The sequence below is a fragment of the Ipomoea nil genome, unplaced genomic scaffold, assembly GCF_001879475.1.
Source record: "Ipomoea nil cultivar Tokyo-kokei standard unplaced genomic scaffold, Asagao_1.1 scaffold2975, whole genome shotgun sequence".
NCBI classification, from domain to species: domain Eukaryota; kingdom Viridiplantae; phylum Streptophyta; class Magnoliopsida; order Solanales; family Convolvulaceae; genus Ipomoea; species Ipomoea nil.
Window position 1 is genome coordinate 1877408 of NW_017619403.1, and position 25146 is coordinate 1902553.

Genomic DNA, 25146 nt, shown 5'->3' on the forward strand with positions numbered 1-25146 from the left:
AAAAAAATATAAAGTAGGTCGGGTGATGGATGTTGCTCTCCCCGACCCACCCCAACCTATTGTCATCCCTATCTACAATCCCCTTTGCATCGGTTACAACAAATATTTTAACAAAATTCATATTAATCTCACTTATGCCATTTTATATCATATAAATATAAATATTAACTAAATTTAAAAACATTATATATTATACAATAGATAAATATTTAAAAACAAGTTTGATTAAATTTGCGAGCTATTCAATCCAAGTATTAAGAAACTTAAATTCAACTAGATTTACCAAGTTGTGAATTGACCTATTGCGTACTCTCATCAATTTATGTACTATTTTGTAAGGAAATTTTTATATAAATTTTATTAACAAAATTTCAATCACGATATTTTATCAAAAAAAAAAAAAAAAGTGTGACACCCACATTTTTCTTAAAATTGTTTCACTTCCATAAAACAGGGTAAAAAAACTCACTCTAAACAATTATAGTTGATGCTTCAAAAGATTTGTCATGATTTAATTAGCAAGCTAATTAAAATCTAAAAGAATTTGGTAAAGTTTAGGGATAGGTGTTGGTTCAATTCAGACACAGTGATAAACAATGTATGAAATAGTAAAGAATTAATTTCACTTTTGGTCCCACGACTTTTGAATTCTTATCATTTTTGGTGCACAACTTTAAATTTTTTTAATTTTGGTGCCTAACTTTGTTATTTTTATCAGTTTTGGTCCTTCCAGCCAAATTGACGGTAAAATATTTCCAAATTTTATATTTTAGGGGCAAAATCGTCATCCCATGGAAAGATCTTCAATATTTAAACAAAAGAAAAATCATATTAAGATGAAAAAAAAGAGTTTGCCAATGGTTGAAACTATAAATCCCATAGATCTGTCTGATTTCTGCCCGTCTTTCCCATTACTCTCATCATCAAACACCTATAGATATAATTTTACAGTGATTTTGTTTAGATATTGAAGATGTTTCCTTGAGATGGCGATTTTACTCCTAACAATATAAAATACTGCAACATTTCGCTGTCAATTTGGGCGAAAGGACCAAAACTGATAAAAATAACAAAGTTAGGCACCAAAATTAAAAATTTTTAAAGTTGTGCACTAAAAGTGATAGAACATCAAAAGTCGTGGGACCAAAAGTGAAATTAATTCAAATAAACAATTAAAAACAGCAAGAACGGAAGAAAAACCCTAAACCACAATACCCCTAATGCTATCGCTAACATCTCCTACTTGTCTAAGTCCCGGCAAAAACTTGACCGGTTACAAGCTGTTGTGGACGACTCAAGATCCTGGAGAAGAAGCTTTGAAACTGTCTCTATTTGGAGCCTTGGAGGTATCAAATCTTTTACACATACCAAATTGTGTATATGTATACATTTTTTTTTTTTCCGTTTTCCTGTTCTGCAGAATTACCATAATTTTTTTTTTTTTTGGGGCTTTTCTCGATTGTTGGAGATGCTTTGGGGTGTTTCAGTTCATGGAATTGATTTCATGAAAATATGCATTGTTTGTTTTCCTGATGGATTTATAAATTTCCTGCATGTGTTCTGAGTTGAATCCTCATTGTTTAGGCGGAAATAAGTGACCATTGTATTCGATCTCTTCCCTAATAGACAATTTATTCTGCTATTTTACTTCATCACCTCTGAGTAATTGGCGTTGTTGAATATATAGACTAAAATTTGACTTTTGGTTAGTAAATAAAAGCTCAGCTCGATGAAATTTGGATAACTTCATGACTTAGTATTCAAATGGTACCTAATTTATCATTACCAAGGGTACTGCACTGACATTGTCCTTTCTTTAGTCTTGTTTATATACAGTTTTTGCTTTGTGTTTATGTGTTTTAATCAGTTGCCAATAAAAGAAATATTTTAGCAAGTTCAGCTGCCACTAATTAAAGACTCGAACTATTTCAATGACGAAACATGAAATCAATTCAATGGTGAAGTATTCCATGAACTTGCTTGAAGAGGTTAGAAATCTTAAGTTTGTATTGAGTAACTAAATATGCAGAGAAAATCATGGGGATTTTGAGTGTGTGGTTGTATGGCAAGTTTTTAAAGACCGGTTTGAAGCTTTGCTGCACGTACTTCAACCACCCAATCATCTCTGTTTGGAAATTGTAATCCATTCTTAGGATAACAAGCCTAAGCCCTCAATACTTGGTGAAATTGATTGCACTGTTGCTGCAAAAGGAATTGCTTTGCAACAAATAATTAGCTGGCTTAGCCTAATAGCTAACTAAATCAAACTCTGAATGATTCCTTATTTTCTTTCTTTTCATGCTAATGTTTTTGTGTTATGATTAATGGGAGAGTAGTGGGTTTGCTTAGAGAAATTAAAATGTAGTGATTTGTTATACTGGTAGGAATTGGGAATTGCTGGATTCTTTTAGAACTCTGCTTTTAGAATTTAAATAAATTTTCTGACTGTGGGTTGCATTATGGAAAAGAAGAAAACTGGTATTTGATGACATTTTATACTGTTGTTACTGTTTTGTTTCCCTGCTTTTCTTATGTTTTGGCTGCTAAAAATCGTACTTTTAAATTGTGTAGTAGTTTGTAATAATTAAATCATTTCTTTCTTTTATTTTGGTGAAATTATATTGTTGAATCTTAGGTTTACAGTGAGCAGGCTTTTCTTTGTAAAAGCATATGGTTTCTATAGGCCGGAGAGCTTTACTGTTGAGAAACAATAAAGCACATAATTTAACTGAGGAAGGTTTGACACCTCAGGACAACATTTCTTTTAATCAGTACAAAAAGAAGAGAAATATGGGTAGAAGGGATGGGAAGAAGCATTCTGGATTTCCTGCTGATAAGTCGGCTGAATATCTATCTGGTGGAAAAACTGCTGATGGCAATTTTAAAGCTCAAAAATCCTCAAAGTACCAGAAAGGCACTTCTTATACACCATTTGTCAGGTTGTGTCTTCATTTAATGGTTTTATTTTTGGTTTCAACTTCCGAAGATATAACTTCAATTGACTTGGCATTTTAGTACATTGACAACGTTAGCTCACTGTTGTACTGAAATCTTCCTTTAGGAATCAGATTGATCCAGAAACTGAAAAGTACTTTGCAGAGATTACAAATGTCATAGAAGGCAAGGAGATTGACTTAGAAGAGCGGTCGGTTATATGTGGCAATGCATTAGAAGAAACAAGAGGGAAAGAAGTAGAACTTGCAACTGATTATGTAATAAGCCATACACTGCAAATTCTTCTGGAGGGCTGTTCTCTAGATCACCTTTGTGGTTTTCTTCATAGCTGTGCAAAGAATTTCTCCCATATTGCAACAGACAGATCTGGGTCTCATGTTGCTGAAACAGCTTTGAAATCTTTGGCTGTGCACCTTCAGGATTGTGAGCAACTATCTCTTATCGAAGAGACTTTGAGGAAAATATGTGAGGTGTGAAATGGAGAACTTATGTTACAGTTTCTTTCTAGTTTCTAAAAGCTTTTCTCACTGTTCTGTATGAAAACATCTTTGTTGTGATTATTTACTGTGATTTAAGATTGGTCAACCATTCTGGGATAACAGAAAAAGCACCAATTTGTGCAAGAATACTTATTTTTTGCCACCTTTTTACATCAGGAAATTATTGTCAATCCTGTTGATATAATTTGCAATGCTTATGGATCACATGTGCTTCGGAGTCTTCTTTGTCTATTGAATGGGGTGCCCTTAGAACAATTCCATAGCACAAAGTCGGCAGTTGTACTAGCAGAACGGATGAATTTTAAGGCTCCTCGATCAGAAGGCAACAAGTTGTCATATTCTAACCAGAGTTTCCCAGATTTGCTCAAATACCTTGTGTCAGAGATGTTAAATACCACAAGAGAAGACATTTCTAATCTTTTGATGGATCAGTATTGCAGTTTGGTTCTGCAGGCATGTTTTAGATATACTATGAATTTTGGCTTGCTGTTTATTTGAGTCAAGATATTTTTAGCTTTAATTAATTAATTAATTCCTTGTGCTATTGACACTGATAATACCCATTGATGCATCCTACCTACTAAATGGCAGACAGCATTGAAATTATTGGTTGGAAATGAAGCAGAGCTGTTGCATATAATCCAAATTCTTCTTGGCTGCAACATGGAAATGGATGGGAACTTCATAGGAAGACCTAGATTACAAGAAATTCTAAAGTGGGTGGAAGAACCTGCATACAGTCATTTATTTGAGGTATAAATTTTAGGGTCGAACTCTTGTTAATTTGTTTGTATCTTATTATCTCTAGTTTTCCTATTGCTTTTCTCTTTTTTGGTCCAAGAGATCTTGAGAACAAATTTCTGTCATTATGATTGAGACTAAATGAAACTTCACAGGAATAAATCAACCACTAACTACCCAAAATGTTATCTAGACATCTACTTTGCTCCTCTATGTATTACATTATCATCCTACTCCTTTAACATGCTTAATACTACACCTGTACTTCCATAAGTTTATTAAGTTATAACACATTTGCAGAGGATAGCTATTAAAATTTTCCCTCCATTAGTTTCCACTAGAATGGTAATCTCTTTGAATTTAATTTGAGCTTATGCCCATTTTACAGGTTATCATCGAAGTTGCTCCTGAACCCATATACAAGGAGTTATTACAGAGAGTCTTTAAGAACTCATTGTTTCAGATGTCATCTCATCATTGTGGGAACTTTGTTGTGCAGGCTTTAGCTTCTCATGCTAAATGCTCAGAGCATGTAATTCCCATGGTTTATTGCTGTATTGAAAACATTAATGTCTTCTTCATTGAGATACATAGCAAAAAGAATGATAATTGCACACCACTCCCTCTCTTTCTGCATGTACACACTCATGTTTATATTTTGTTGCATAGACCTTCTGCAGGCATTACATTTAGGTTTCAGAAGCACAAAAGAATGTTTAATGATTTTAAAGATCTTTTTTTTTTTTTTTTTTTTTTTGCAATGAATTGCTCATACTTACTCTTGTAAATCTCCCTCCCCTTTGCTACTAGATTGACTTGATTTGGGCGGAGCTTGGAACTAAATTTAAGGACCTACTTGAAATGGGCCGCTCTGGAGTAGTTGCTTCTCTTGTTGCTGCAACTCAAAAGCTCCATCACTGTGAAGAAGAGGTTTGTAATTTGTGGTCAAACATGTTCCCTTTAAATTTTTCTCATTTTTCTTTAAAATTTTGTAGCTTATGGAATTTGGAGGGTGGAGATAATCAGCCCTAATAAAATTAAATAGTCTGACCAAATCTTTTTCTCTATTTTTGGTTAATGTTACAGTGTTGTCAGGCACTTGCTTCCGCTGTTTGTGTAGAAAATGAGCCTCTCATGTGCATTATTCCACGCATACTGTTTCTTGACAATTATTTTAGATCTGAAGACAAATCTAACTGGAGTTGGCCAAATGGCACCAGGATCCATGTTGTTGGCTCTTTGATCCTGCAGTCAATTTTTAGATTCCCCAGTGTATGTGTCTCGTTTTCTTTTCTTGGTTTTTATTTTCAATTTCAGTGTTTTTCTTGGTCCATCTAGGGGGAGGCAGGTTTTATTACATTAGTGCTACTCTTAAAAGATTCCTCCTATTGACCTCTCTATGAGATGACTCCATATTTGGGGAAAAAATACAGAGAGACAAAAAGAAATAAATGGTTCTGCCCTTGTTATAGTGTTCTATTTATTTCTAGGCTTCTAGGGGATCTAGCTTTTTAAAAACTTTGTTGCGTTTTACCATCATTTTTGGTGTCTTGGTTTTATCTTGCAACCAGATTGTGACGTTTCTGCTGGTTTACTCTTATCAACAAGTTCTGAAAGCAAATCCATTTCAGTTTTACTTGTGATTTGAAACTATTACTTTCCTTTATTTAAATAGTCGGTTTTGATTTACTTATGATTTGGAACCAGTGTTGCAAAAATCATGCCTAGGCACCGATTAGGCGCTAGGCGGTCGGCCACCTAGGCGCCCACCTAGGAGCTCTAGGTGCCGATTAATCGCTCTAGGCGCCCTAGGCGGTCCCCAGGCGCCTAGCGATTTTTTCAACCTTGTTTGGAACTATTACTACTCTTTGTTAAAATATTTTGTGTCCTATAGGAATTGATAAAGGCTTTCATTTCCGGTATCACATCTTTGGAAGAGCATCAACTTCTTGAAGCATCTAAAGATCCCAGTGGTTCACGTGTTATTGAAGCATTTCTAAACTCAAATGTTTCTGCAAAACATAAGAGGAAGCTATTGATCAAGTACATATTTAGATTTTAGATCTACCCTTGTTACTCTATTTGACTATTGGATTGTTGATTTCAGGCTTGAACTAATACTATATTCCCATGACTCCCATAACTTTTTAGGCTTCAAGGACATTTTGGTGAACTCTCAGTTCATCCATTGGGATCGTTTATGATTGAGAAATGCTTCAATGCAAGCAACTTGCCTCTAAGGGAGAAAATTATTTCAGAGATGTTACCATTGCAAGCTGAGTTGTCGAGAACAAAGCAGGGACCTTACCTACTTAGGAGATTTGACGTTGATGGGTAAGTCATCATTTTTCTCCCCAACTGATCATTTGCCATGTAATTTTTCTGGAACAGTTAATTTTAATGGCAGTTTCATAAATCAAACCCAAGATCATGGGCCCAATAAAGTAAAGCAAAATTATTATGAATTGGAATTTTTTTTTTGGCCAAAGCGTTCCAATCTCAAGCATGCACAGAATAAAGTTGATGAAATGATTTCTTCGAAACTTATTTAAGCATTAGATTTCACTTCCTCAGATTTTCTTCTTTTTACATTTCTTATATTTGTTTGTTATCATATCAGATATGCAAAACAACCGGATATATGGAAATCAAGACAAGCTTCGCAACAATCTGCCAGACAGGAATTTTATGCTGAATTTGGAGCTACTGGTACCAAATCAAGAAAAGATAGCTTTCTTGCAGATACACACAAATCACAGCCAGAAAAGTTGAAAGAAATGAGGAAAGAGATTGAGACCAGTTTTGCTTCTTCCCGAACTTCCAGTATCCCATTTTTGGCTTACCAGGGTTCAAAGGCTAAAACAAAGAAGTCGGCCAAGAAGCAACCATCTGAAAGTGGAGGATTTGCTAAGCATTCAGTGAATGATGATTTTTTGAAAGGGAAAAACAAAAAACGAAGAACTGAAAAGGGTAACGATGGGATTGATAGTACCTGTGCGGGAGGAAGTGAGTATGATGAACCCTCAAAATCTGGAGACAAAAATGAGAAGAAAAGACAAAGAAGAGAAGAAAAAGAAAAGAAAAGAAAAAGGAAAGATGAAAACTCAAAGTCATCTAAAAAGAAGAAAAATGTTAAAGGGTGAAAGTTGGACATTTCAAGGGTTCCCTACGGCCACCTCCTTCGCAATTCACTTGCTTGACTGACCAGCATTTTTGTTTTGTTTTCTTTGTAAACAGGGTTAGTATGCCCATTTTTCTGGGGTGCAGAATACTCAATGTCCTTAGCCTGTTCTTTATGAAATTATAATCTTTATTTAAGTTGAGGGCTGATAAAAAAGGGGGTTATACTAACTTCTCTGACTAGTTTTACATCTCAACAAAATTGGAGGCCTCTAACTGTAATATTGAATGCCAAGGAAAAGCCACGCTTCAAGGTTGAACTAATCAAGACTGAACTTGGTGCTTCTCCAAGCTCATTCTGTGGAGGCTACAAGAAAAGTTGTGAATTGGTAACCCTCAGCATTTGGATTCTTAGATTATACCTGATTGAATGCATCTTAGTAAAGTTGGAATCCACTTGAATGGTTCCTTCTCATACAACAGTGTCAGAGAAAACCTTTGCATTACTAAGAGAAAAATCTTTTTGTTTCTCGTCTTGGTGTGAAATATGTTTAAAATCTAAATTTCTTGGAACTTACATTCACAAAGCTAAAGAGGAAAGATTTGATTGAGATAGGCTTGGGAAATTGTATAAATTACAACAGCTAGCTGCCGGGTTAATATCTTGGCTACTGCCCACCACTCCTCTTAATTGAATTTGTTCCAAGCTAGCTTCTTATAAAAATCAAGAATAAATTAGAAGGGATATAATTATAGAGTCTTTTGCACGGAACATAACATCATGCAATGGGATAATTCTAAGGATTGTTTAAATAATTTGCTGGGAGAATTCTATAGATTTCTTTATCAAATTAGTATATTTCTATAGATCACTTTCACCATGATCCTAATAAATTGTGGATATTTGAAACTCCAGAGAAGCTTAAATAGTTTACTGGGAGAATTCTAAGAAGCTTAAATAATTTGCTGGGAGAATTCTATAGATTTCTTTATCAAATTAGTAGATTTGTATAGATCACTTCCTAGAAACAATTTTGTATCGGCTTTTTGAGAACCTTTAACTATAATTCTAATTCCACAATCAAAGCAATCACCCTTAAACTCAAGTGGTGGCCAATTTTTCATTCTCTAGAATCTTACTCCATTGACACTTTGGCGATTTGGCCTCTTTAGTTTCACTAAGTAATTATTTTATAGCTTTGCTTTTTTGAATTTTCTCCTTTTATCAAAATTGCATACACTTTCTGTGAAAATCAAAATTCTAAGGATATATGTCCATCCTCCCGGAGCTGCGGCACTGAAATCTTTAACCACCCCATCATGGTCAACCAGTATCTCTATATTTTAGTAAACAACTTATGCCTTGGAATTACTTGGTTCAACTTGTGGTTCTCCGTAGTCGGCATAGACCAATATGGCTTGTGCTTCTCCTTTCGGTAGTCGACAGGGACCAAATCGGCTTGTGCTTCTCCATTCGGTAATCGACAGAGACCAAATCCGCTTGTGCTTCTCCTTTCGAATTTCGCTTTTGCTGCCCTAATTTGTTTCAAGAAGACCAGCAGTTAATTGCCACCGAATTTCACTTAAACAACAAAATTGTCACCGCCACTTGAAGTTGATAGAATCTGTTTAATTTGACAGTTTTTTTTAAGGAATTTAATTTGACAGTTTTATTTTGGTAAAACTAAAAAGAATGAGGCTAGATTAGGATTTTAATTTGGCATTGTACAATTGGAAGAGCACAAAGTGCAAGCTTTTATAGCATATTGGTACACCAACATTTTTTTTTAGTTCCCGTTAGGGGCCTAACAATATTGACTCTTATTGAAGTTGTAGATATGGAATTACCTGGTTCAGCTTGTGGTTCTCCTTTCCGTAGTCGGCATAGACCAATTCGGCTTGTGCTTCTCCTTTCGGTAGTCGGCAGAGACCAAATCGACTTGTGCTTCTCCTTTCGGTAATCGGCGAAGACCAAATCCGCTTGTACTTCTCCTTTCGAATTTCGCTTTTGTTGCCCTAATTGTTTGAAGAAGACCAACAGTTAACTGCCATCCAATTTACTTAAACTACAAAATTACCACCGTCACTTGAAGTTGACATAATCTATTTAATTTGACAATTTTAGTTTGGTAAAACTAAAGAATGAGGCCAGATTAGGATTTTAATTTGGCATTGTACAATTGAAAGAACACAAAGTACAAGCTTTTATAGCATATTAGTAAACCAACATTTTTTTTAGTTCACGTTAGGGGCCTAACAAAGTAACAATATTAACTCTTATTGAAATTGTAGATGCATATATATATATATATATATATATACATGATATTTTCCCTATAATTTTATCTCAAATGTTTATAATTTTACATGATATTATTTATAAAATTTAAAAAATTATTGATTCATGTCATAGATTATCAAGCATAACTTGATATAATCAATTGAATTTCATTTGTTATTGGCAGTTGGGACAATATGAAGAGTAAAAACAATGTTTTATTTCCTTTATGGTTGAAAATTTAGATACAGACCTGACTAGAAAATGACTAGAGGAACCAAAAGTTTGTTGGATAGGTGAACACATTTCAGTGACTTTCCCATCATTACTAATTTAATAGTCAGAAGAAAAAAAAAGATTAAGTGAACTTATAAACAAAAAATGTAGTTGACAAAATTTTATATAACCAAAAGTGAAAAATATTTATTATAAAAAAATAATAACACGTTAAGAGATGAAATTTAGAAAGTAATTTTAAAAAGAAAAATTTAATCCCACTAGAAACTTGTGGATTATTGAGAGACATTAATCTTTAAAAAGATATGAACTACACACTCATAATGCACATAGTATACATGTAGGGTGGGAATAGTGGACTAATGAGTCGACTTGTGATTACCTTATCCAACCCCTATTGGATAGGACTCTACGGGCTTAATATTAATATATCAGGAAATCTAATGTATAAAAAAAGAATGAAACAAGGTTCAAATTAACCAATCGTTATGCTGTGCATCCATATGCACCATGCATGGTGCATACGGATGCCAAAACGACGTCGTTTTATTAAAAAACGCGCGTTTCCCCTTAAAAAAAAATTCAGGTTCGATTCCCAGCAACAACATTATATTGTTCATTCATTCTGGAATTTTAGTTCATAGATTATGAAATTATAGTTCATTGATTATGGAATTATAGTTCATCGATTATGGAATTGTAGTTCATCGATTCTGAAATTTTAGTTTATAGATTATGAAATTTTAGTTCATTCATTCTGGAATTTTTAGTTCATAGATTAGATTATGGAATTATAGTTCATCGATTATGGAATTATAGTTTATCGATTATGGAATTTTAGTTCATCTGTTGTTGCTGGGAATCGAACCTGATTTTTTTTTAAGGGGAGACGCGCGTTTTATTAAAACGACGTTGTTTTGGCATCCGTATGCACCATGCATGGTGCATTCGGATGCACAACATAATTTGCCCAAATTAACTACTGAATTACACGCAAAAGTGCAATTGGATCATCCAATTAAAAAATGCAATTAAATTTTTAAACTGTATAAAATCATGCAATTCAACCATCAACCAAATTTAACATGTTCCTCAGGTCATCGCTGATGTTAGTCTATTATATTAAAAGATTATCATTTTTTAAATTTATTTTTAATAATTTTAAATAAAATAAAATAAAATAGACAAAAAAAAAATGAAAAAGTAAAACCACACTCCCTTCCTATCTTCGCCTCTAGGTCGGAGAGTAAGATGAGGAGGGTGTGTGTGTGTGTGTGTGTTTTTTTTTTTTTTTTTTTTTTTTTTTTTTTTGTTTTTTTGTTTTTTTTTTGTTTTGTTTTGTTTTAAAATTTTATTTTATTTAAAATTAGTCTAATATACTAAAAACATTACTTTTTAATAAGATGACCGTGTTGAATTACATTATTTTGGATAATTTAAGAATTTAATTACACTTTTTTGAGCTGGATAACATAATTATACTTTTATATATAATTTGGACTTTGGTGGCTAATTTTAACTTTTGGAATAAGGGTCAAATAGGTCACTCAACTGTACACTAAAGTGTAATTAGACCATCGAACTAAAAAACAATGCAACTGGGTCATTGAACAACGCAAATCATGCAATTAGATTCAAAATGACTTGTTTACCCGGAAGAATGCTGACGTGAAGGTTATAGATTTTAAAGTAATTTCAAATAAAATAATTAATTAAAAAAACTAATACACTGTCGTCGTCATCATGGCCGGAGACGAAGCCATCGCCAGGGACCTTCGTCTCCTGGTCATGGAGATGAAGGTCTTCATCTTCAGCTCTATGGGTGGAGACGAAGGTCTTCGTTTCCGGCATGGAGACGAAGACGACAGATTGCATTTTTTTTAATTTTAATTAATTATTATATTTAAAATTATTTTAAAATCAGTAATCACAACGTTAGCCTTCTTTTAGGTAAAGAGATCATTTTGGATCTAATTACATTATTTTTGAGTTCGATGATCTAATTGCACTTTTGTGTGTAGTTGAGTGGTCTATTTTTTTTATTATTATTATTAAAAAAGAAGGAATATACTCACATATACAAGTAATACAACCGAGGCTTGAATCCTAGACTTTCCACATATGGGAGCAATCGGATACTAGTGGTCTATTTGACCCTTATTCCTTAACTTTTTTTTTTCAAAAATTAATAAGGAAAAGAAGATTGCACAACACTCCTCCTTATCCTTTCTTCTTCCTCTATGCCCCCTGTAGTTTAGCGTAATTGTTGAAAGCCCACAAAATTCCAAAAATTTACAGACATAAAGTAGCATTTTCACAACTGTCGCTCTTTTCCCGATCTCTGGGTTTCAGACCCACTTCTCCCTCTTTCTCTGCTTTCATCAACAGTCAACACGGAACAGTCTGCACTAGTCCACCATGCATAGAGCTTTGAAGAGGAATCCAAGACGCCATAGCAGCATAAAACCCTAGGGGAACAACGCATTAAACGGAAAATGGTGTTCAAAGGCCGATTCTTTTCTTCTAAGAAATCCGCCGATGTTTCCAGCCCAGATGGATCCTCTAATAGTCCGCGATCGATCGGGTCGAATTCCCCGATCCGATCTGATAAGAAAATGGGCAAGTCCAGTTCCAGTTCCAAGGACAATTCCTCCCCTGCAACTCCGACTTCAATTTCTAGTCTAGCTGCTAGCTTCAAGGATAAGAAGAAGGATAGTAAGGGGAAAGAGAGTATAGCTCACAGTTCCAATTCTCCCGGGAAGTCCGGATTGGGAGGCGGAGAAACTTTGGGGTCTTCTAAGCTGAGGAGCTTGGATGGTAAGGAAGCGGGGCCGCCGACTGCGGTGTCGGTGTCGCCGATTCTGGCATCGTCGTTAGGTTTGAACAAGATTAAGACGCGATCCGGGCCGTTGCCGCAGGAGAGCTTCTTCGGGTACGGGAGTAGAGATAAGGGAAGCTCTTTGGGTGCTAGTAACCTGTCTAAGCCGCACTCGAGTTCCGCAATAAAGAGTGCAGTGGGAAAGGAGGACAAAAGGGCAGTGGAAAGTTCTGGTTGGGTAGATAATGGGAGCAATTCAGATCATATGTCAATGGAGACTGCACGGTCCAGGAACCAAAGCCCTGGTGTCCCTTCTAGGCTGCAAAATGGTGAATCTTCTTCTGAAGCAGGTATTCTCTGATGTTGCCATTGGTAATAGTTACAATTTCTCAAGCAAATTGAATAATATGGTAATTGGTGCAATTAATTCTTTAAACTTACAACTGGTCCAATTGTGATATAACACACCGTGATTGCACTTATTTGCACATTATCACCTTAGCACCGAGGCTGTTTGATCCTTAACATTTGTTCCTGCAAGTATTTCAAATTTTTAGCATTTGTTCCCAAAAGTATTTAAAGTTTATTCCGATACACCATATGTATAGCTGGTTGAAATAATTTATCGATCCAAGTATATACACATCTGACTGAGATTCGCTTTTGGTCCTGCGGAAAGATAATATTTCATTAATGATCAAGATAGTACTTGAAGAGAAGAACTAGAAGTTATCTGTTACACCAAGAGAAAATTTCAGAGTGAAGTGCTAGTGACAAACTGCTCTTTGAATCAGTTTGGTGTAAGTAAACTAATGCATTGAAGACTTCCTTTAATCTGATACTGTATAATTGTGGGTATAGGTTCCAATTCTTGAGACATACAACAGGGATGCTTGCCACTAATATTACTAGATAGCCCTAGATCACAATCTGTATTAAAAGGCATAATTTTTGTCTTAAATAATTTTTTTGTGGCTTGAATGTAGGTACACCCTTGTAACTTCAATAAAAAAATTCTTAAAACCAATGAACTTTAAAATATTGGTTTTAAGTCCCTGAATTACAAACAATGGAGAAAAGTTATTCTGTTAATACTTAATATTAGGATTAACTTTATAACTCCTAACCCCCCTTCTAAAATTTTCCCATTAATAATAATAATAATAATAATAATAATAATAATAATAATAATAATAATAATAGCCTTTTCCTACCAAAAATATCCTTAAAAAATTATTTGATGAGAAAGATTTGTTAAGTCCCTTAAGCATTATAGTTGGAAAATGTTTTTTTTTTTGAAGGATTTTTTTATTTTTATTTTTATTTTTATAAATGTGGTCAAGAGTTACAAAGCTTAGGGACTAAGTTGACCTCATTACCTCAATATTAAAAGAACGTATTTTCTTTGTTATTTTGGGAAGTTAGGGACCTCCCCCCCCACCCCACAACCCCAACCCCAACACACACACACACACACACACACACATTTTTTTTTAAAAAAATATAGGGGTTTACCCTCTACCTGCCTTTAAGCTTACTTTTTCTGATAAGTTGTCTTATTTATAGTTATTATAATTTATAATTTATAAGTGGCATTTTAAACATGGGCTGGATGTTGAACTGGAGAGCTTAGTGGTTTCAGGTTCCAGTGGTCCAACTGGTTCAATTGCCAGGTCAATCGGTTATGGATTTATATTGTAAAATTTGATTTAAAACTTACTAAAATATATATTCCATACTTTGTATACCAAAGAACTCAACCCAACAAAACAGATGAATCAAGTCAATGTATTGTAATTTGTTTGACTTCAAAACAATGGACAAATGAGGATCCTCACACAAATTGTATGATAAAAATCTATACAAAATTATGTGAGTCTTCATTTGTACCTCACATGAAAAAGTATCCGAGAAGAACCCTAGTTCTAAAAAGCAACTTCCTTTCAAGCTATCAACTCATTATTGGGCATTCAAGAAAAGGGAAGGGTACTATGGCGTCGACCAATAGGATTAATCTTGTGAAACTGTTACTCTCCTAGCAATAGGAATTAGGAAGACGTGAAAAAGTGAGGGGAAGATGAATGAATATGAATTAGGGCTGTGGTGTTCCTTAACATAGAGCCACACAAGGAAAAAATTAAAAGAAAAAAAAAACAATAAAAGGAAAGCTGGAAACCACTGGCCATGGTTGTCAAGTTCTGTCTATTCTCCAGTGTTTGCCCAGTTTTGGCTCTGGTCTGTTCTGGGCTTAAAAATATAGATTGAAAGTGAAGAAAACAATGTTCCTACTTCCTTGTAAAACATTTGTTGATTAAGTGCCATTTTGATGACACGGTGGACAAGTTTTTATGGGACATGATTCCTTAAATTAGATTGTAGCATGATAGCTTTCTTTATCTGTTAGATTGTAACATGATTATTATCTGTTAAATATCAAATATAAACTTTACTAAAAATGTATTCTTTTCCTTGTGGATTTTAGCAAAGTTATTTTAGGCAAAAAATTACGGAGTAATAATATTTTACTATTAAAAACCTTCCCTTCATAGATTCTGCCAAAATGTGGAAAATCATGTTTGGGCAGTATGCCTAAAAAAACCACATTTAACCTCCAAATTTTATTTTGGAGCTCTCAAATGTCCGCCTAAGCAGACAAGTATTGAAATTGATGTAACATCCTTGTTCTTATTTGGGTCTGTCCCGGTAAGTAGTTGATACTCCGGTCCTGGAGACATTATATCATATTATATACTAATTTTACATGAAGTAGAATGCATTATCTAATACTTACATATGCCAATGTAGCGCTAGAGAGTAGAGACATTTTCCTGGGAATTGTAAGCTTTTATCTCCTAACTAGTAATATGTCTCTTTATGATACTAAGTCAGCGTGGTCTAGGTTTACAGAAACATCTCTTATTGAATAGCTCTTTGTTTTTTACTATTTAGTTTTAAGAACTACATACTTTTAATTTAAAAAAACTTTAAAAATAACAATGAAGGGCCAGTTGCCCTCCTGGCCATTGTGTTATGAGGTGCCTATATGGTATGTTCTTAATAGGAGCATATAAAACCTAGAACATTTTACTTGTCTGAAAGTTGTCAAAATTTCAAATTTGTCATATGTGCATGGCATACATTTGCTTCTTCTTAGGAAAAGAACAAAAGATAACTGAACATTCTCCACTTGGACAAAATAATGCAATAAGAGCTTGAACTACAGTTACTTCATTTCTATCTAGTTGGGTGGACTTGGGAGCAGATTTATTAAGGCCCTTTTGTTTTTACCTAATTGTGACTGTGTGCATATGGATTATCAATAATTTTGTTTTCTTTCATAGTTTCTCTTTTTAGGAGAGGCTCTTTGTAGATTGCTGCTAACTCTTCTTTGGTATTAAATGTTCACAAATATTTAACTTGGGTGATGGGCCTTTTTAGATTTCTCTCAAAGTCTAATTAACTATTATACCTATCGAGGATACAATGGGGTAGCATGTGTTTGCAATAAAGTGAAGTTTATTTTTGACATCTGAACTGCCACTTTCCAATTATATCTTTTGGGTGATTATACTGTTATAGTTATTGGTGAAATTATGCTGTTGTTTTGACAGTTTTTTTTTTTTTTTTTTTTTTTTTTTTTTTTTCCTTCTAAATTTTTTAGAGAATTGAATGATATATGTTGATACTTTTATTTGTTTTCAATGCTCTGACAGGTCGGTTCAATCCATCTCGCGGCCATTCAGGTGGTTTGAGGAGTATGGATGCTTATACTCCAGACTTGAAGGTAAAGGCATCCAATTCATAAAATACTAGATGCATTTTATTTTACTCTTGACATTTTGATAGTAACATTCATTCTCTTACTTTTGACCTTATAGACATCTTATGAATGTGATAACCCAAAGGAGTCTGAATCTCCACGCTTTCAAGCTATACTTCGTCTGACTAGTGCACCTAGGAAAAGGTTCCCTGCTGATATCAAAAGTTTTTCCCATGAATTAAATTCTAAAGGTGTACGGCCTTTCCCATTTTGGAAGCGTCGAGGTTTAAATAATTTGGAGGTAAGTATCTTCTTTTAAGATTATTAATATTGGAGGATGTTTAGCATCCTAGTTTCAATCATTCATCAACTTTTTGAATTTCAACAGGAGGTTATAACTATGATAAGGACGAAGTTTGCTAAAGCAAAGGAGGAAGTTGATTCTGATCTTCATATCTTTGCAGCAGATCTGGTTGGGGTTTTAGAAAAGAATGCAGAAACTCATCCTGAATGGCAGGAAACAATTGAGGACTTGCTGATTTTGGCCCGAAACTGTGCAATGACATCACCTGGGGAATTTTGGCTTCAGTGTGAAGGAATTGTTCAGGAGATAGATGATAGGCGTCAGGAGCTTCCCACGGGTATGTTGAAGAAGCTGCATACTCGAATGCTTTTTATACTCACAAGGTGTACTCGATTGCTTCAGTTCCACAAGGAAAGTTTTGCTGAGGATGAACCTATGTTGCAGCTTCGCCAGTCAGTTCAACCTGCTGATAAACACATTTCTGGAGGCATGGGGATGGATCAGACAATATCCAGTACTATGAAGGTTCCAAAGACACCTGCTACAAGAAAATCTTATAGTCAGGAGCAGCATGGTTTGGATTGGAAGAGAGACCAAGCAGTACAGCCAGAGGGTTTTCAGTCATTGCCAACTGAAACTGCCAAGAATCTGGATTCTCCTGGTGGTAGGGATCGGATAGCTTCTTGGAAGAAATTACCTTCTCCTGCTGGGAAAAGTCCAAAAGAAGTTACTCCCCTGAAGGAGCAAAATGATAATCTAGAGGCTTCGAAGTTGCCAATCAACAAGAGAGGAACTCCAGATTTAGATCTTGCCAATGCTAAGCATCAAGAACCCCCTTCTAGCAGAGATTCTCACGGACACTCTTCAGGATCTTCCAAGCACCAGCACAAAATTTCTTGGGGTTACTGGGGAGACCAACCGGGTCTTTCTGATGAGAGCTCAATAATTTGTCGCATTTGTGAGGAGGAGGTTCCCACTTTGCATGTGGAAGAGCACTCTAGAATTTGTACCATTGCTGATCGTTGTGATCAAAAGGGTCTCAGTGTCAATGAGCGTTTAATTAGGATTGCTGATACACTTGAGAAGCTAATGGAGTCATTTTCACAGAAGGATTTCCAACCCACTGCTGGAAGTCCAGATGTTGCAAAAGTGTCAAACTCTAGTATAACTGAAGAATCTGATCTTTTATCTCCAAAACTCAGTGATTGGTCTCGCAGAGGCTCAGAGGACATGCTTGACTGTTTTCCTGAAGCTGATAATTCTGCTTTTGTGGATGAGCTTAAGGCTTTACCTTCTATGTCATGCAAAACTCGTTTTGGCCCCAAGTCGGATCAAGGAATGACAACATCTTCTGCAGGTAGCATGACTCCTAGGTCCCCTTTGCTTACACCACGAACCAGTCCAATAGACTTATTATTACTGGGAAAAGGTGGTTACCTGGAACATGAAGATCTCCCTCAGGTAGGTGGGACACTAGTGCTTCTTTTTCTCCTTTTCTTATATTTTGATGTAGTAAAGAGCTTGTGTTTCCATTAGTGACACCAGAGGTGAAAGAAACTCCAAAATATTTTAATTCTTGATAGTTAATGGTGATATTATCCCCTTGTCTGTCCTTTTGTCTTAATCTCAGAGATGACTTGGTTTAAATTTCTAAAAACACAGTTTGTGCTCAGCTGCTTGTATATGTTCTGATTTTGTCACTTTGAATTCTAATAGTATTTGAATTGCTTGATGTTTTGTTTGAACTTCTTATTTATAAGTATGTGGAGTCACATAGGTATCTTGTTTCTAGTGGGTTGAGCAATATTTGATATCCTTGATGTGTTTCTCTGATCATTTCTTCTTTTTTCTTGGGTGGAAATTTTTTATGCATTTGTTTTATAGAAAATTTCATTGTACTAAAAATATTTTGTACATTGTAGATGAATGAACTTGTTGACATTGCTAGATGCGTAGCAAATACGCCTGTGGAAGATGATCGCTCAATGCCTTACTTAATCACTTGCCTTGAAGATTTGAAAGTTGTCATTGACCGGAGAAAGCTGTATGCACTTACAGTGGAGACATTTGGAACACGTATAGAAAAGTTGATTCGGTAAGTTAACTTTCATTCTTTTTTGCTATCAACCATCATGCCCTTTTTATGTGGTTTGAGCAACAGAATACCAAGATAATGAATAAGAAAGTATTTTTGAACTTCATTGTGTCATCCTGAGTTGTCCAGATATATCTTTTTTCAAGTTTGTTCTTTTTCTTATCTAGGGAAAAATATTTGCAACTATGTGAGCTAGTTGACGATGAGAAAGTTGATATAACAAGTACCGTCATTGATGAAGATGCTCCTTTTGAAGATGATGTTGTACGAAGCTTGAGAACCAGTCCTATTCATTCCAGCAGAGACCGTACGTCTATAGATGACTTTGAGATTATAAAGCCAATTAGTCGTGGGGCATTTGGCCGGGTTTTCTTGGCAAAAAAGAGAACCACTGGGGATCTGTTTGCTATTAAGGTACCTAAAAGAATGCATTGAAGTTGCTTATTCTGATGATCCTTTTTCCTGACAACATGCGTTTTTGGCTTTCCTTTGGCTATGAGTTGAGGCTACGATTTTGTTTGCCTTTACCTTTCAGCATGTTTGTATATTGATGTGTATATATGAATTTCCTTCTTGCCTTCCTTTCTCCTTGCCAATAACTAAGGCCTAATGGGGTCTTTCCATATTTTTGTTGTTTGTGCTTTAGTGGTATGTACTTTCTCGGTCTCATTTTACGTATCTGTTTGATTAATGAGTGTTAACTCAAGTTATTTACAATCCAATTTTTTTTGGTAATATTTAATTTAATATTATTATATAAAATTTATATATTTAGAAACTACATTAATAATATTATTAAACACAAAAGGACGAATTTAATAATTATAAGAAAATGTTTAAAAAAGAGTGAAGAAATAAGTGCTAGTTTGATCAATGAAATAAGTTCTGTATTGTTATTGGCTGTTGAGTTCTGTCTATCCGTCACTTCTATCCTTGATTTTTCATCTTGTATATCTGTCCATCCACCATTGTTTTGTAGTTATACTTACAAGATCATTGTATAGGTTCTTAAGAAGGCAGATATGATACGCAAGAATGCTGTTGAAAGTATTTTAGCAGAACGTGACATTTTAATATCAGTTCGCAATCCATTTGTGGTGAGTACATCAAGCTGCAGCATTTTACTTTGGTAAATTGTAATGATTATTGACTTCAGCCATATTTCTTGTGTTCTAGGTTCGCTTCTTCTATTCATTTACTTGCCGTGAAAATTTGTATCTTGTGATGGAGTACTTGAATGGTGGGGATCTGTATTCACTATTGAGAAACCTAGGATGCTTGGATGAAGATGTAGCTCGTGTTTATATAGCTGAAGTTGTAAGTAGAGTACCATAGTAGTGTATCTCTGTTTCATCCTCTCACAGGCAATCAAACTCAGTAACTCACACTACCTTTCATTTTAGCTACAGCATCTTTAACAATACAATGATCTAGAAATTGAGATTATGATGCTTCCAGGTACTTGCTCTGGAATATTTGCACTCTTTGCACATTGTTCATCGTGACTTGAAGCCCGATAATTTGTTGATTGCACATGATGGCCACATCAAGGTAGCATTTAAATCTTTAGTGCATGCATCTTGTAATAGCATATTTTTTCACAATTACAATTCAGGGTGTACTTTTTTATTATTCTTTTCATAGGATGGTCCTAAAAAATGTCTACATTTTCCTATTCTCCTTTGAACTAATTCCATTTTTAGAATGTCACCACATGGTGGTTTTTCACTCTTATTTCCAATTTGGACAAGATTAGTTTTCAAACTATTAAACATTAGACTAAAATGATGATCCATTAGGGTTCTGGTAACGGGAAGGATCACTTTTCGCTAATTTTCAATTGTTGGGAAACCAATTATACAGTTGTAGTCTCCCAACCACAGGAAATTGGACAACGTAGGAATAGAGGACTATTTCTTAATCTATTTTCCATAATTAAGGCCACACTGGTCCAATTAATGGTTGGGGACTGAATAGGAGTGTAATCAAGCCAAGCCGAGCCTAAATAGTCAAAGCTCAAAACTTTGCTTGATTCGAAAAGTTGAGGCTCGAGCTCGACTGAGTTCTAATTTTTTGAGCTCGAGCTCAAGCTAGACTCGAACATTTAATAAAGATTTCCATTCTTTATGCAAAAATTATAACAAGTATTTTATAACAATATCATAACAAACTCAATATTATATTTTGATTATAGCATTTTATAAGAGTTTTTTCCACTTTTGGTCCCACGACTATGGGACCATTTTCACATTTGGTTCTCGACTATTAATTTTTCCACATTTGGTCCTATGACTTTTAAATCCTTGCCAAATTTGGTCCATTGGACCTAATTTTCAGTCACTGGTGACCAAATTTCAGACAAGTGACTTATCTTAAAGGGTAAAATTGTCATTTTTGGTTTCCCTCCCAGAGAAGTTTAAGAAAAAAAGTAATGGAAAATGACAATTTTGTCCTTTAAGATAAGTCACTTACCTGAAATTTGATCACCTGTGACTAGAAATTTGATCGGAGGGACCAAATATGACAAAGATTTAAAAGTCGTGGGACCAAATGTGGAAAAATTAATATTTGGGGACCCAATGTGAAAATGGTTCTCCATAGTCATGGATAAATATATTAGTTAAATTTATTATGTTATATATATATATATATATATATATATATATATATATATATATATATATATATATATATATATATATAGAATTATGTTCAAATGCAGTTGGTGCGCCCAGGTGCGGTTAAATCTGAGTCATTGATCATATATATATAAAGCTTGATTAGGCTTGTGAGCTGCACGAGCCTTGTATTAAGAGGCTTGAATTTGGTTCAATTAATTACTTGAATTGCTCGAGCTTTGCTTGACAGTACCAAATTGAATTCGTACATTCATTGAATCGAGTCTAAATAGCTTCACTCATTTATGCCCAGGACTAGAAGTGTGATACAGCTGTACTTTGTGGATTAATAGTGGAATTATTTCTTTTATTTTCCCATCTAGTGTGTGCTGTATGACAGCTCTAAAGACTGAAATTTTGCATGCAAATGGGAATGTGCCTTTTCTCTCTTTACCGGATGAATTTAGGATTTAGTTTCTTCTTGTGACAAAATCCTTAAGATCTCTATTGTCCTATCCTATTTAATGTGTTAATGTATGAATTATGATGAAACTCACAAAACATGTTCAATTCTGTATGGAATTGCTATGTATAAACTTTTCATAATAATGATGTTTAGGTGTGTCTTTGATCAATTTTAACATTTCACTTGTTATCTCCATCATGCATTTCAATATTATCCATTGTATGTATTTATACTTGAACCAAATAAAAACACATTTCTTTTTGTTTTAAATCAGTGACAATTTTTTTTTTATTTAGTACTATTTATCCTTACTATTCTACTCTGCCTAATTAGCTTAACTGGTTTGAATATTCTACAGTTGACAGATTTCGGGCTTTCAAAAGTTGGTCTGATCAATAGTACTGATGATCTATCTGGTCCAGCAGTCAGTGGGACATCTATGATGGATGAAGATGAATCTCAGCTATCTGCATCCGAAGATCAGCAAGAAAGGCGTAACAACCGTTCTGCTGTAGGCACTCCAGACTATCTGGCCCCAGAGATCCTTCTAGGAACTGGACATGGTCTGTATTTCATTTTCTCCTTATCAGCTCCCCAGAAAGGAATTTGAATTTAACTATATTGTCTTATTGATTGTTGTCTTTTTGCTATCTATATAATCCATTGCTACTGTATATGGTGGTGGGTAAATGTGCAGTATTTCTTATGAGTTCAATGACCATTACAGTATTTCTGAATAAAATGTAAAAGTATGGTAGCTTGAGTAACAAGAACACTTCATTAAAGCATGAAATTTTTGTATTCCATCACCTGATTGTATTTCACCATCCCATACTACTATTTCAGGTTTCACGGCTGATTGGTGGTCTGTGGGTGTTATTCTTTTTGAGTTGATTGTGGGCATTCCACCTTTCAATGCAGAGCATCCTCAGGTAAAACGTTATTTGCTTATCTTCCTTGTATCACTGTCATGTGGAAAAGATGATATAGATCAGTTATTGGTTTTCCTAGTGCTGATTAGACAACTGCATGTATTTCTAAATATTTCTCTTTATTATACTAAGTTCCATTTTATGTGATTTCCTTTTGTGCTCCATTAAGCACTCTCTGAACATTGTGTGTCATTTTTTTTTATAGAAAATATTCGATAATATTCTCAATCGTATGATACCTTGGCCTCTGGTTGACGAAATGAGCCCTGAAGCACAGGACTTGATTGATCGGTAACAGCTTTGTTCTTTTTTATTTTCATCACATATATATCAGTATATGATTTATATATATTAACAAAAGAGTGGAAACATTTTTCCTAAATTTGCAAAAGGAAATACTTGCAGGGTATTAATTATGATTTCCTTTTTAGGTAAAAGGTATAGTGAAGCTAATTCCCTCATTTGAGATCTTCTATATACAAACAATATGCCATGTGAGCTTAGAAATGCTGTTAATTCAATCAAGTTTTTGGGAACTAAAAATGTAGGGTGATAATGTTTAGAAACAATTTATCTAGTAACTACATGATGTTAGATAGTTGCTTTTTAGTAGCTTTAGCTCTATTATTTGATCACAAGTGCTCTTGTTCTGCTGCTACCTTGTTTCAATATCTTCTTAATATGGATATAGGTGTACATTTTAGGAGTGTTTCTTCATTACTTTACTAGGGGAAAACTTCAAGTGTTTAGGCTCCAGATTGATGTTGTAGTTATGTTTCCCTTCTGCCATTATTTTCATGCAGCTTACTGAGAGAAGATCCTCATCAAAGGCTTGGAGCGAAAGGAGCAACTGAGGTGATAATTTCTTTATTCAATTGCATTGCTGTTGAGTTGTTAGTATTTTTCTTCTCTTCATACATTTTTCATGGGATTAAATTGGAGAATTAATCTTTTTTCCCCTGATGTAGGTGAAGCAACATCCTTTTTTCAGGAATATTAACTGGGACACACTGGCAAGACAGAAGGTATGACTTCCATTTGCTTTGAACTCTATGAGCAATTTCCCTTCATATGTGTTGAATCTATTCTTTTCTTTCTTTTTTGGTACCTTTTCCACAAATTCATGATCGTTAATAATTAACATTATTGTTATGTTTCTTTTTGCCAGGCTGCATTTGTGCCTACATCAGAGAGTGCCTTGGATACAAGTTACTTCACCAGTCGCTTCTCCTGGAATACTTCAGATGAACGTGTATTAGCAACCAGTGATTTTGAGTATTCAAGTGATAATGGTAGCATAAGTGGTAGCAGTAGTTGCCTAAGTCGTCATGATGAACTGGTAGGTTGGTCTTGTAATGTTGCTAAACTTTGGATCAGTTAAAAGCAGCCAGCTTGTTTGATCGTTTGTAAACAATGTGTTTCTTTTTGTCGGAATGACAAACAGGGTGATGAATGCGGGGGCCTTGCGGACTATGCAGAGTTTGAGTCAGGCTCTCCGATCAATTATTCTTTCAGCAATTTCTCATTCAAGGTAATAATTCATTCCTTGCTCAATGTAAAAATCGTCATAATCTGATTTTGGTACATCTACCTACTTGTGATTTAATTTTGGTATCACTTACTCTTGCATCTGCTTAAATAAATTGTGATATTATTGTGTTTGTCCCCACCAGAATCTCTCGCAGCTTGCATCAATCAATTACGATTTGCTTACTAAAGGGTTGAAGGAAGATCAGCCGACAAATCCTAATCCATGACTATGGAACCATCTTCCGATCAAGAATCTGAATTTTGAGTTTTGGGGCCAACAGCTTGAAGCAAGAAGGGGAACCAATCCCCTCCCTCTCTGTAAACCTTGTAAATGTACGAGTTTCGTTTACAGAATGATATGCATTTTTTTTTTTTTTGTAAATAAATACCTTTAAACGATTGAAATCATGTGTTTTGTGTTACCCTTGCAGATATAGTTCAGTGCGCAATACATACTGGGATGTGTTTTGTTGCAGAGTTGAGGTCCATGGTGTGAGGGTTGGGAACATTGTTGGTTGATGAGTTGTTTTGTTTGTGAGTTGAGTTGAGGTTTTGTGTAATTTTTATCTCATGGTATTGGTATGGTCCTTGAGGGAGGAGGATGAGGAGCAGGAGGAGGAGGGCATATTATTGTCTTTTTTCTCTTTGGCCTTTGATTTTCAATGCAATGTGAACACATCCCCTCTTGTCGTTAAGGAATTGGATGGATATTCTTCTTCTTTCTTGCAATCTTGCTTCACCCCATACCATTTCTCACCTCACCTCACCTCCCAAAAGTTATTTAAAATAAAC

General features: G+C 34.8%; 2 protein-coding genes across 2 annotated transcripts; both read left to right on the forward strand.

Annotated features, from left to right (window-relative positions):
* Positions 1–1221: 1221 nt before the first annotated feature.
* Positions 1222–7533, forward strand: LOC109163171 (pumilio homolog 23-like). The gene is made up of 11 exons (XM_019311924.1): positions 1222–1346; positions 2636–2939; positions 3062–3425; positions 3612–3908; positions 4047–4208; positions 4585–4728; positions 5007–5126; positions 5283–5468; positions 6091–6239; positions 6348–6530; positions 6817–7533. Exons 2-11 carry the CDS (start codon positions 2671–2673, stop codon positions 7337–7339), a joined length of 2397 nt encoding a protein of 798 aa, XP_019167469.1. The 5' UTR covers positions 1222–1346; positions 2636–2670; the 3' UTR covers positions 7340–7533.
* Positions 7534–12050: 4517 nt separating this feature from the next.
* On the forward strand, positions 12051–25079 carry LOC109163113 (probable serine/threonine protein kinase IREH1). The gene is made up of 18 exons (XM_019311839.1): positions 12051–12999; positions 16363–16433; positions 16528–16710; positions 16798–18174; positions 18636–18808; positions 18976–19222; positions 19813–19905; positions 19985–20125; positions 20267–20359; positions 22251–22455; positions 22739–22824; positions 23030–23115; positions 23628–23679; positions 23793–23849; positions 23993–24163; positions 24269–24355; positions 24498–24687; positions 24786–25079. Exons 1-17 carry the CDS (start codon positions 12327–12329, stop codon positions 24579–24581), a joined length of 3879 nt encoding a protein of 1292 aa, XP_019167384.1. The 5' UTR covers positions 12051–12326; the 3' UTR covers positions 24582–24687; positions 24786–25079.
* The last annotated feature ends 67 nt before the right edge of the window (positions 25080–25146 follow it).

Coding starts and splice junctions, on each gene's coding strand:
- LOC109163171 (XM_019311924.1), top strand. CDS start 2,671: ATGGTTTCTATAGGCCGGAGAGCTTTACTGTTGAGAAACAATAAAGCA. Junction 3,426..3,611: donor CTTTGAGGAAAATATGTGAG/GTGTGAAATGGA, acceptor TTTTTACATCAG/GAAATTATTGTCAATCCTGT. Junction 3,909..4,046: donor ATTGCAGTTTGGTTCTGCAG/GCATGTTTTAGA, acceptor ACTAAATGGCAG/ACAGCATTGAAATTATTGGT.
- LOC109163113 (XM_019311839.1), top strand. CDS start 12,327: ATGGTGTTCAAAGGCCGATTCTTTTCTTCTAAGAAATCCGCCGATGTT. Junction 16,434..16,527: donor CTTATACTCCAGACTTGAAG/GTAAAGGCATCC, acceptor TTGACCTTATAG/ACATCTTATGAATGTGATAA. Junction 20,360..22,250: donor CACATGATGGCCACATCAAG/GTAGCATTTAAA, acceptor AATATTCTACAG/TTGACAGATTTCGGGCTTTC.